Source organism: Sturnira hondurensis, unplaced genomic scaffold (assembly GCF_014824575.4).
Source record: "Sturnira hondurensis isolate 20B ecotype Veracruz unplaced genomic scaffold, ASM1482457v3 Scaffold0013299, whole genome shotgun sequence".
In the NCBI taxonomy this organism is placed as follows: domain Eukaryota; kingdom Metazoa; phylum Chordata; class Mammalia; order Chiroptera; family Phyllostomidae; genus Sturnira; species Sturnira hondurensis.
The window spans coordinates 7,924,121-7,937,447 of NW_028085930.1; the positions used below are offsets into that span (position 1 = coordinate 7,924,121).

A 13,327-nucleotide genomic window follows, 5' to 3' on the forward strand; every position below is an offset into this window, starting at 1 on the left:
ATGTGTGATAAATGTGAAACAAAACTACTATCAATTTATATTTATAAGTCGGTCTCTAAGCTATCTAAAGCTCTGGAAGAGGAGGGCCATCTAGGAATATAGGAGCGGTATTTTCTTTTCCTTTCCCAGAGCTAACAAGCCCGGCAGATCCACAGCTTCCCTGTCTGGACTGGGGTCTGGAGTCTGGGCTATTACTCTTTGTTCTTTTTGCTCAGGTTGTCTGGATGAGTACAAGGTCCGTGGGGACCCGGTGGTATGGCTCCCTGCCATGCCCGTGCGACCCTCCCCCTGTAAAGACTGGAGAGAGGAGCTGAGGGATCCCAGCCCCTCACCCTTAAACAGCCAATTTTCCTCCTAAGAGATGATCCTGGAACTTCTTGGCACTCCTGGAAGACAATGTTGTTCAATTGACATTAGAATAAAACTCCATGATCATTTTCAGGACTGAGGACTTTGTGTCTTGAGAGACCTTCCCAGTTGTTTACTATCTCCATGATTTCCCCCAAGGTTCTCCTGGCCATTCATTAGCTAAAATAAAGACTAATGGGAATTATTCATGATTTTTTTCCTTTATTTTTCCCTGGACATGTTATCTATGTTTTTTTATTTATCAACTTATTGAGGTATAATTGTAGACAATAAAATACACTCATTTAAAGTATAGAATTCAGGCCCTGGCTGGCGTAGCTCAGTGGATTGAGCGCGGGCCTGAGAACCAGACGATCGCGGTTCGATTCCCAGTCAGGGCACATGCCTGGGTTGCAGGCCGGTTCCTTGCAGGCTAACTACCAGCAGGGGACGCACAAAAGGCAACCATACATTGATGTTTCTCTCCCTCTCTCCTTCCCCTCTAAAGATAAATAAATAAATAAAACTTTTTAAAAAAAGTATAGAATTCAATGAGTTTTGATAGATATATACATCTGGGTAACCAACAGCACAACAAAGGCATCAAACGTTTCCATTGCCCCAAAGGTCTTGGTTTGGAGTCAGTCCCCACCACCACAACCCCCAGGAGACCACCGCCCTCATTTCCGTCACTGCAGGTAAGTGCTGCTGGTTCTAGAACTTTGTAGAAATGGAACCATTCAATATGAACTCTTTTGTCTGAGGCTTCTTTCACTTAGCATAATGGTTTTGTATTCATCCACACTGTTGTGTGTACTGACAATTTGTTATTTTTCATTGCTAAGTAGTATTCCATTGCATGGTAAACTAGAGGTTTGCCCATTTGCTTGTTGATTGACTCTTGTCTCTAATTTGTGGTCCTATGAATAACACTGCTGAGAACATTTGGGTACAGATCTTGTAGCCATGCTTTCATCTCTCCAGGGCAAGTATATAGAAGTGGAATCACTGTCAATAGACGTTTTCTTTTCTAAAACTAAAATGGTGGAAGACACCATTGTCTAACAGAGTTCAAATAGCCTTATTTGCAAGTAAACACTTAAAAGGAAGATAAGTCATGAAGCACTGGGAAGGTCACGCGGGCTTCTTTGGGCAGGCCAAGTGTGACCCTCTTGGGTCAGAGCTTTCTCCTCACACAGGGAAGAGGCTTTTGTGCCAAAGGAGTGGCTGAAAGGAAAATTAAGAGGTGACAGCTGGTCGGGCTGTTGGGAGACAGCCAGGCTTACGCCAGCGAAGCCTCCGCATTTGAACAATTCAGTTGATTTATAGGAACTAGTATAAAGGACACATGGACAACAACTAAGGGGGGTGGAAATGGGAGGAGGTGGGGAGCACTGGGGGGTGGGCTGGGATGGGAGTAAAAGACAGAAGACTGTACTTGAACAACAACTAAATAAAAAGAAAATGAACAATTGGGTTGAGAACTGCACTCTGAGTGGGCCCAGGGCCTGCAAGTCTCAGACTATTCCAGCTTTGCAAATGCTATTCTGAAACTCAGCTGTGAGTCGTGCAATGGGAGAGTGCAATAAGGGGAGAGTGCAATGAAGTGCCTGGCAAAAGTGAATAATGTGCAACAAATCATCAGCACTACATATGAGGATTTAAATATAAATCCTTATTTAAAGGAGTCATTTCTTTAATGTTCTAGTTGTGTTTTCTCCATGGCTCTGGCTGGATTAAATAAGCTATCATCAACTAAATGGATATCAAATGTAAATAATGTCTCACCATGTCTTTTTTCTCTGCAACTAAACACTTACATCCCAGAGGGAATTTTTCCATCCAACATCAAAGACTGATTAAACATTTGGTGTAGGAACTTAAAAATGACTGTGTAATTTTATTTTACATATATATATATATGCAAGATAACAAACAAACAAACAAAAATTTCCCTGGGTGCTGAAAATTTGGAGTCAAGACTTCCAAAAGCCAAAAAGAACGGGGAAAATAATAACCACTTCATGGTTCATCACCAAATCAGGCTCATGTCTCAGAATTGCACGATTAAGCTATGCGATCGCTAATCATCTTGTAGTTGCTCACTATTCTTAATCAATCATCTACTCAAAGGTTACATTTTCATAGTTCTAAGTCTCTCTTTTCAATTTAATATTTAAGAAAAAGTAGAATTTAAAAATACCAATTTACAGAGAGGAGTAAATAAAGGAAATATTCAAAGTATTTTATGAGGAATCTGGCCCAGCTAAAAGTACTGTGTACTTTTGGATCTTACGGCTTATTACGGACATCTGAGTAGTGTTTCCTTATGGCTCACGCCCTGTGGCAGGGCTGTCTGAGGGGGAATTCGGCTGCTGTTGCTCACAATAATTATCCTAGAGACACACGAAGAATCTCTGCCTTATGAGAGTTCAGTTACTTGACATGCTTGTGTTTCTTGCACATCGTTGCTCCTACCTACCACCTGCAAATACATGCACTTCGATGGCAATGGACAGGGTGCTGCTCTGGTAAGCACGGTCAGCAGGAGCTTTGGAGTGCTGGAGCGAACTCCTTAATGTCTTGGCTTCTCACCTATAAAACGAGTAGTAAGTATCGTAGTTTTTGTCCTTGAGCCCAGAGGCTGGGCCCAGGCTTCCTGATCCTGTTCTGTCCCTTCCACACCTCATTCTAAGGCTTGCTCTTCACAGACGGTGCTGGCCCTGCCCTCCCGCAGAGCAATACATCATCCCTCTCGGGCGCTACGCAGTGGCCCCTCGGTTTCATATTCTCAGAAGGAAAAGCTCATGGAATATTTCTATGCTTCCAAATTCTGCTTGTGGAAAATAACAAATAATATATTAAAGAAATGCCTGAAAACATGTTTAAGATACAAATCCATCTGACAGACGTATTTGTCAGTGACATCATATTTGTTACTGGATGGCGGCCACGACACCCTTTTAAAAGTGGGCAAATGCCAACCTACAGAGCATCTGGTGCCAGTTTCCTTGCAGCTGGAGGAGGCCACGCAAGCTCTACCAGCTCAATTAGGAAGGCATCGTGTGCAAATCCGGCCGAGATGACCGGCCAAGCCAACGCCCACCACCTCATTCTCACTTTAAGAAGAGAACTCAACTGCTGCCAGAGAGAGTGGCTGGCCCATCACGCAGCCGCGAGGATACCCTTCCCCGACCTCCAACTCTAAGGACCACGCTCGGCCAAGGGCCCAGCCGCCGCGTTCTCTCAGCAGCCACTGCACCTCCCCACGGGCTACTGCAGCAGACCTACGAAATCAGGCCTCAGATGGCTGACTTTGCTTGAGGACTGCCTGATGCCTCGGCTGCCTTTGTCTGCCTAAGCAGACTAGTACACAGCATGGGACCTCCTCTCTTGTCACTTGGAATAAAACTGGAATCATGGTCTGAGAGAATCTGATGGTTCTCTCAGCGCTTTGCCGCTCCTCTCCTATCTCCTTTCATGCAAACATTTCCCCTAATTATATCTTTGCATCTTTAGTCGCACCTTGGCACCTGCTTCCTGGAGGCCCAGACTAACATATCCTTCATTTGTTTATTCATCCAGTTATTCATTCATTCAAGAAATATTTACCGAATGTCTGCAATGTCCTAGGCACTGGGGAGAGAGGTGCAAGACTGAGAGGGCCCCTACTCTCATTACTGTCCCCCTTCAGAGTCACAAACTGCTTTGCTCTCCTCAGCTCTTACTGTGCTGGGCACTGAGCTCAGAGCACCTCACATGGGAGTCTCATTTGTTTTCCACAACCACCCTCGAAGGGGGTGTTATTTTTGTTTCATGGGATTAAGTTTCCAGGGGCTTCCATGACAGCCTGTGTTTTTACTCCAAAACCTATGCTTTCAATCATTAGGATGTGATGCATCTCCCCTACTGGGCTCCAGCTCTGAGCACATTTGTTTTCTGGCAATGATCACACAACCACATAATTGATTTTTCAAAGCCTGACTCCATTTCTTCACTTGGAGCTTGTGGGGGCCAGGAACACCATTTGCAGAAGAGAGACACAGGGCTTCCCAGCATTCGCAGTCCTATCCCTGTTCCAGTCAAGCTAATGACCGCACTATTTAACCCATGCAGAAAAGGTCCTTCACCTGATGTGAGTTTCTAACTCAGCTTCATTGAGAAAATAGGAGGACAGTCTAAGCCCTTGGTTTCTCTGCTTTTCATCCTGGTCACAGCCCGGCTCTGGCAAACAGATGGAAGGTGGTTACATACTTCTCGGGCTTCTCTCAGAGGCCAGCCAGGCCTCCTGCAGGACCAGCTACACCAACCCCGATGTGAGCTGAAAGCACCCTTCTGAATGCTGATGCAAACTCCTACCATGATCTCCAAGGTCAATTATGGTGTCCTCTACACTTGACTCGAACACACCGAGGTCCAGGCAAGGAATGGGCTGAGACTCAAGCAGGTTCTCTGAAGTCGGGTCATCGGATGCCTTGTGGAAGGTAATTAACAATTCATGACAAACATAAAAGTAAACAGGGCTGCCACAAATGAAACAATATTCTTATTTAGAAATCTATTTGAAAGCCAAAGCCTACCTAATCGTCTCCCTTAAACATGCTAACATTTTCAAATTTCAAGGCAGCAGCTTGGGATAAGAGACAGTGCCTTGAATAAACGGGGCAAACCATTTTAACCTCCCCTGGCCTGTTTCGGGGCCATGACTAGGGTGCGGCACATAGAATGCCCGGAGTGCAAAACGGAAGGAGACGCTGGCTTTCAGGCTCATGTAAGAGCCAGATCGGTCGGCAGCTGAGAACAAACGCCTCCTTCAAATCTGCGCCCAGGGCACCACACTTACTTTTCCTACCCCTAGCCTAGCCCTGCTCAGTTTCCTCATCTCAAGTTTAGAGGCCTGGATTTGGAGGCCCTCCAAATTCTCAACTCGCTTTAAAAGTTCTATGATTTCATAAATTCAAATTTCCTAAAAAAAGATCTATGAGGCCACATGAAAAAACTCACACTTCAAAAAAAAAGTTAAATTTCTCAAGCATATCAATAGGTATTTCAAGAAATCATTTTGCTTTTTTTTAGTTGTGTGTGAGTGTTTACAACATAAAGCTAATGCTGAATCGATTCATTTTCCATGACGTGTGGCCTTCCTGGAGAACTTCCAAGAATGTCTTCTTATTAAAAAAGAAAGCACAGTTTGAACGAATCTTAAATGAATAAATAGAAGCCATGACACACTGTGATGCTGTGTTTGTGAAAATACCATCGTAAAACATCTTTGAGAAGCCCATTTTTGTACTGTGTAGTCATTGTTGCATGAGGTCAAAGTGATCTCACACGTAAGGACAAGTGACAGAACACAGAGAGCTCTGAGAGCGAAGAACGGAGACTGCATGAAATGCGCGCTTCAGAAATGATGGGGGGGAAAGTACGTGGACTCTCAATAGACTCTGATTTGCTGAGGTTCGCTTTGAAGAGAAGAGATAGCATCCTGATCATTGTTTCTCTCAGAGAGAGAAGGACTTGGTCCCCCTTTGATCTGCATTACTATCGATATTTCACGTATGGAGACCTGATCTGCTATGCACTTTCCACAAACACCCACTTCTAATACCTTCACAACAGTATATGCCACAGGTTGAAAAAAAAAACACTGGCCTTATCGTGTGTGTGCTGGTATGTAGTTGTTTTCAAGCCACCATCCTCTAAAGAAACAGTGTCTAACATGATTCCACATTCAACTCTGCTTCAAGATTTCAAAGTCCAAATTCAGCCCAGCAGAAAATGCCCAAATAGAAGGCCCTGTTGTTTAGGGTCTGAAAAACAAAACATGCCAGTCTCCTAAATGCCTCCAAGTTTTCTATACCATGTTTGAGAGGTGACACAGGCAGCCCATTCTCTCCCCCGATTCTACCTCCTACAACTGCTTTTGAAACATAAAGTGGTTTCCTTCAGCCGGAAGGAGAGAAGAAAGAAGCAGCCCCAAGAGATTAGGACGACATCAAATCACAAATGTGTGGATGGGCAAAGAGAGGAACATTTTCCTCTTCCTTCCTTTTCTCCTTTATCACATTTTTCTTTAGCGTCTTGCATCAGATTAGTTCAATTTCTTTCTTATATTTTACCTTTTTCAGCTCAATAATACCTTTCCTTGAGTGTTTAAAACCCTTCAATCCTTGAGCAAAGTGTTCGGCTTTCCATTTTTCTGCCTCTTTTTTTTCCCTGAACGTCATTAAACCTGCCTCACTCCTGTGCCTGTGAACGTGAGTAAAACTTGCTTCTTCGCCTGGCCTCCTCCCGTCATTCTCCTCCTGAGGAGAACAGGGGAGCCTTCCCTCAGGTCGCTCCTCCTTTCCTTTCTTTCCCACTAAATGCTTCCTTTCCTAAAGAGACTGTGAGAAGGTCTATTCATCAGTGGTTTTTCCTTCATCTGAAGGTGAACTGTTGCTTTCAAGTGCCCCAATTTCTGTCCATTGTGGTCCTGGACCAGTAGCGTGAGAATTACCATGGAAGCTGCTCCCAGCAGCATCCCCGGTCCCCCTCCAAAACCAACCCAATCAGAATCTGCATTTTCATAAGACAGACCAAAAGGTGATTTTGAAGTTTGAGAGGTGTTGCTGTAAGCTATAAGAATTTGGAGGGTGGCCAGTTAATTGTGGACCTGAGAGGTCAAAGAAGGTTTTCCTGTGGAGAAGGTGACATTTGAAAGAGAGGAGATGGGATGCTATTGGTGGGCCAGAGGGAAATGTTTGATGTGATTGCTCAAAAGAGGACAAGGGACAAGGTGGGCTGGGGAGGGGCGGGGCGGGGCACGGGGCACTAAGAAACCTCTCCTGCAGAACTGAAACTGCTAGAAGAGGATATTATTTTCAAGAGCCACATACCTGCCCCCATCATAGGCAAACTTAAGAAACATGCTTCTGGAAAGTTCAGGGCCCAAGATCAAGTCGGTGACACTAAATCTTAGAAGATCAAAGAATGCACTGACATCTCTGGCCAAGACAGCATCAGCCCCTCCCCTCTTGCTCCCTTTGTTCCTTCCTGATGGAAAGGGGGTGGCATTGGAAAGAACTGGGTACAAAATGTGGAGTCAGAATTGCATAGACTCTTTGTGAAATCCAATTTGTCCGGGTTGGGCCGAGATCTGCACTCTCTGCCTGACCCTGTGTTCTATGGGATGATACACAGCTAACAAAATCCAGCACAGCCTGCGTTATGGTCTGAGTCTTCAGTTATGTGAAGAGCACCCCACAGACCCTGGTTTATAGGGAGGACAAGATCTAATGTAATGTACTTGTTTACCATTGATAACACTCACGTTGGAAGTGAAAAAGAACACAAAAACAATTATTTTCAAGGGTCAATAAAGAAAAGCAAAAAAGTTACATAAATTATCTGACACTAAAATGTAAGATGGTTCTTAGAACTACATTTTGATTTGCTATATGATAACTTCAAGAATAAAGAAAGTTATTTTAACTTTCTACTACTTTTAACTTTTAACTTACTACTTTTTCATTTTAAAATTGGGGTATCATTGGTTAATAACATTATATAATATCATGAATATAAGACTATAATTCAATATCTGTGTACTCTACAAATACTACCACATCTGTACTCCGAAATATCTAATCTTAGGGGGTAAAATCACTTAAAAGTAAGGGTTCCTGGACATTTCAGAAAAAAAAGTCCCACTTTCAATCAGCGGATTGAACAAGCAGTTTACACATATTAACAAAAACAGAGTTCTTATGTCAGACTCTTTGTGAGGACCTGTGGAAACTGGCAGTTCTCAGACTTGCGGGGAAGAAAGCCAACAGGTTTAGGAAAGACAATCCATCTTTACAAGTTATTTCAGGGACTAGAAAGGGTCTGGGGCACTAGAGAAAGGCACGTAAGGGTCAGAGGGGCATCAAGCGGTGGCGTCCAGACCCTCCTCCAGGTCGGGACCACACTACCGCCAACCGCAGTCCCGTCCAGCCCACAGCGTCCCCATTTGCCAGGTTTCCCACCTCCCACGTCTCCGGGACCTGCAACAGGGCCCACGGCTTCAGTGAATGGAGTGGGAGTTGGGTAGAAAGTGGGGGGTGGGGAAAATGGCGGGTGGCACATCACCAACACCCCAAACTCTCGGCAAAGGATCCAACCGAGGGAGACTCTTAATTAAGGTCAGAAAAGGCTGGGTGCCCCTGTCTGGTCCAACGCTGGTTTTCAGAACTCTGAAGCACTCGCAACCGCAGAGTCATTGAGAAAGGTGAAAAGCCTCTCAGAGGGAGGCAGAGAACAAGTGTTCCTGGGCTGTGCCTGGCCGAGAGGGAGCGCTGCTGGGCGCTCCTGCGCAGCCCAGGGTTTGCAGCCCTCGGGTCGCTGAGTCACAACAGAAGGAGCTCCCCCAGACTGCAGGTACCGTCCCCACAGCCCCCGGGGACTCTGCTCTTCCTGCCCAAGGGAGGAGTCTCCTTCAGGTGCAGGGATCTCCAATGAATGAGCAAACAGAATTTGAGACAAGAAGGTTCTCCATAAAAATGACTCTTTTCCAAGATGCTTTTACCAGAAGTACTAGGAGCTGATGTTGGTGTCTTCTGTTCAAATATGACCCCAAACCAAGGTGGCCTTAAGAATCAGAGCCTATGCCAAGTCCAATTTTTAACCATTAAAAAAATAGTATTTGCTCTCTAGGGTCTTGGGACACAGAGGGCAGGCATTTGAAGTTCATTTCATGTGAATCTGCAACCATATTTTTTATCGGGTGCCCATGGTCATTCTTCAAAGTTTGAATGGGATTATTAACAGAAGACATAATATGGATGGGAGACAAAACAAAAAGGTAAAGAATAAAAAAAAAGTCAAAAAAAGAACAACGGACTAAAAAAAACACCAACAATAGCATGGCTGAAATTCAAAATTAGATGTACACAAATTTGTTCTGCAAAGCCATAATTTTAACTCGTCAATTGTTCATGCAGTGCTGATTATTTTGTAGGTCCTCAGTATTTGCTGGGCGAATCATGGCTCCACTCCTAAGTGTAGCTGCTTTGAATTAGTGCGGTCATTAGCTGCTGGCCTATGTCTTCCCTGGAATTGGACAAAGTTGGTCTGGATGCTTTTTTTCCCTTACCTTGCTCCTTTCCCTACCCAACGGGCCTCGTGAATCTGAAAAAGATCTGAAGCAAGAAAAGCCTTTATGTAAAGTGTAAACTAAGAGTACTTACATGGAGTACGTCAACAGCTAGCTGCTGAAAGTTCCGAGATCTCGATTCTTGCATTCGTTTCTTATTTTCTTCATATTTTTCTTCATTAAGCTTTCTGCAAATTTAAAACAGATGCAGAAAAATAGCTGCAATTTGCTGAAAACACATCTATATTATATAGGTAAGTGTGATCCATTTCAACAGGCAAACTAGGGTGTTGGAAAGCCAGGCCAATGGGGTATTCCTCTTGTGAGGACGTGTGTGCAGTGCAGCCCCCACTGGATTCCCTTTAAAGCACCCACAAGGATGCTCTGGCTCCTTTTTCTTCCTTTGAAACCCTAAAATGCAGAAGAATACAGTACCGATCCCTGTGTGTTCTCTGACTGTAATGGCAGGGGGGACAGGGGGAGTGGCCCTGATGCCTAGCACATACTAATAACTCAATAACTGCTTTTAGGGTGAAATAAACACATAAACAAGGAAATGCAGCAACATTTCAAAATTATGGAAAAGAATATGAGACTCACTGTGGAGGGGAATTTTTCTCAGACACATTTTCTTTGTTCTCTCTACTACAGGAGAGTTGAATTTAATCTATCACTAAGCTGAAGGACAAATTTGAGTTCCTGCAATTCCTTGTGCGCTGATTTATACTTAGATTGCTTTGAAAAGGCACTGAAATCCCTGTGGTCAAATTTTGTTGTCTATAAAATGGGTACATTATAATCTTTCTGACAACTGATCCATTTTCTAGTTAAAACACGTGACCACTCTCAAATTCTAGAAGTTCTACAATTCGAACAATGAAAAACAATCCCGATGCAAGTTGTTCATAAAATCAAGAACAGATGTTATTTAAAAGGCATTGCCTTTAAACAAGAAAATATGAAATGTCATGTAGATGAGCTATATGACTTTCTTTTGTGTACATAAATCAGTTTTTATGTGCAAAAATCTGAAAAAATAATTTGTAATATGGATGTATAATTAAATAGCCCCTTTAATCTGTTCCTAGTAAAGATTTAATTTTCTGTTCACCCTCAACCAATGACATGAATCATGATAACCTGGATGTATTGCCATTTCTGAGGTGATATAAATAGATTTGGGATGTGAGTTGATTCAAGGGCTCAAACAATTTATGTGAATATGCTTTCTCAGTAAAACCCACACTCAGTGGTGGTGCTTTGCAGAAACCAACTCGTACTGGCTGTCACGAGAAGACTGTGCACGTATCTCCCCAACTGAACAGTCCACGGTATCACACTGGTAGCTTAAAATTGGCCACAATGGGAATCTTTCCACTGCAGAAATGGGCAAACAAATCAGCAGTCGCTCCCCACCCCCACTCACCTCACGAGCTCAGAGGTGGTGGTTATGCATCTACCAGCACACTACCACCCGTGAGCACTTTGAAGAAAGACTTCTTCTACATTCATTAAAGAAAACACGTCTTAAGGGAAAAACAGTCTCACAGATTCTTGTTGGTTCGTTACTGACAGACCTAGGTAGGCCTAGGAGGAATGGAAAATCACCAGGCGGGAAACTGCACCATGGGAAACCGGCTGCCAATGTACCCAGGACAAACAGATGCTCGGCTAAGACTGGGGTCTGGGGTCAGCCTATCTGGAATAACAGGATGCAGCTTTAGCCCGAGGCTGACAAGATGTATCAAGAACAATGGTCAGCAGAAATGGCACCCAGCTCTAGCCAAGCAGACTCTGACACCCCAACCAGCACCCTTCGCAGAGTTTTGCACTTAAAAACCCTGCCCTAAGGTCAACCGAGCGAATCTTAACCTCCCTTGGTTGGCTCCCCAGCTTCCCTTGGTTGGCTCCACTTCCCCTCTCATTCCCCGCTAATAAATTTGCTTATTGGCTCATGGCGTCCATCTGGTTTCTTGAGCGACTCCGGCCTAACAATCATGATATTCATTATAAGTATAAGGATATGTCTAAATTATTTTTCAGATACACTGAAGAGCTCACAAAATGAACCTATTTGAGTTTTGGGCTTTTTTGCATCTCCTTAGTTCTTGGTTGGAGCTTCTAAGCTACCAAAACTTTGACCATAGAAGAAAGAAGAAAACAAATTAGGAAATTGGATAACCTCCCAACTGAAAAATCAGCCTTGAGAAATTGGGATTCTAAGGCTTCGGAATGCCCCCTTTATGTCAATTCTCTAATTACCGGTGGTGTTTCCCAGCAGCAGCCCTGCCCTGAGCCTGTGCACATTTCACAGGGCTTCACCAGGCAGAACAGAGCTGTTTCCAAACCGCTTCCTAAGGCCAACAATTTCCCGCCAGCACCTTCCTCTCTCTGCAGACCAGCCAGGCCTGCTGGCAGAGGGGACGCAGCAACCACCTAGAGAATGAGGGCAGACCTCGGGGTCACCCCTCACCCTCACTCTGGTTCAGAAGGTGTCAGCATCCGCAAGGTTCCACTTGGAGGCCGATGATATTTCCATCACTAGTAACCATGCCGGTGGTCAGGCTTCCTTTTCACACAAGACCGAAAGCCTAATGTGAATAGTGCCTGCCATCCAACCACCATCTAAGGCTCAGTAACCATCTTTTGAGGGAACAAGTGAATGAATACACAGATACATGTATAATGAGTATGTGCATGTTGTTTTCTTGTTTTTGGCTTTGCTTTTCCTCGGTAAACTCCTTCAGAGCCCTGGGAAACGTCCAAAAGGCTGGGGACCTGGGGAAGGGCAGCTCACTTCAGCATCCCGGCTTTCTCATCGGCCGCCTGGAGCTTCCTCAGCCGCATCCTTTCCCTCGGTGTCATTTTCTGCACTTCAGAGAGCACCCGCGGAGTGTGTAGGTGGACCTGTTTTTGCCTAGAGAAAAGAAAGATTCCCCACACTGAACACATCCCAGACATGCTCAGAAAAATGAAACACATATTTTACAGAAGTATCATTATACTACTGAGGAGGGTAAAGCATCTCCAGACAGGCCAGGCAAAAACTAATAAAGTCTGGGCAGGTAATGAGCCAACCAGGACTGCTTAATTGGCAATATTTTTCAAATTAGATTTTTGTTTAAAAGCAAATTCTGTACTTTCCAAATTTCTGCTCATTTCATTGCTTATAACTGACTTTCATAATGTGAGACAAATTAGGATTCCGGCTATTAATAAGTAAATAGACAGGCAGACAAATTTGACCATGTGGATGGGCACAATCTTTGGAGATAGGCAGGGTATGAATCTGACGGGCACCCTCATTTATTCGGTCTGCAGCCTTGGGCAAGTCACTGAACCTCTCTAACCTCAGTTTCCTCATCCATAAAGAATGGGTGTATAGTGAGTATTATATGAGATAATGTACAATGTCCGACACATAAAAAGTATCCCAGATGATGGCATTATAACAGCTAACATTTACTGTGTCTTATATTCTAAGCCGAATATAGTAGGTACATCTGGGGTAGCATGGCACAGCGGTTGATGGTACCGGTTAGGAAGATTCTCTGGGTTCAAATCTTATACGCCCTTGGAAAAGTTACTTAGCATCTTTATAATCATTAACAAAATAAATAGCACCCACTTCATAGGTTTTCTGCTAGTTTAAAGGAGTGAATTAATGAAAAATGCTCATAACAGATGGTCATTACCCCCAAAATGTTAGCCATATTATATGAAGAGCCTTTTTCTTTAAATAAATGTGCTCACACTAATCATGTATTGAGAGGTCTACAACCACATTCTCAGTGACATTTGTTTCTGTGCCTGACGTGAATAGGGCCCAATACTACAAAACACAGTAAGAAGTGTGATGATGAA

The 13,327-nt window shown here is 43.9% G+C and overlaps 1 protein-coding gene across 4 annotated transcripts in view; it reads right to left on the reverse strand.

Annotated features, from left to right (window-relative positions):
• The window catches only part of NEK11 (NIMA related kinase 11), a 216,306-nt gene that overhangs the window by 102,728 nt on the left and 100,251 nt on the right, over positions 1–13,327 (reverse strand). For 3 of the 4 annotated variants that reach the window (XM_037061294.1, XM_037061296.1, XM_037061297.1), the window contains exons 10-12: positions 12,261–12,380; positions 9,558–9,651; positions 4,708–4,822 (exon numbers count right to left, since the gene is read on the reverse strand). In XM_037061294.1, the coding sequence (XP_036917189.1) occupies positions 4,708–4,822; positions 9,558–9,651; positions 12,261–12,380 (329 nt within the window). The remainder of the gene's footprint in view (positions 1–4,707; positions 4,823–9,557; positions 9,652–12,260; positions 12,381–13,327) is intronic. The other variant, XM_037061295.1, reaches the window with a different exon arrangement.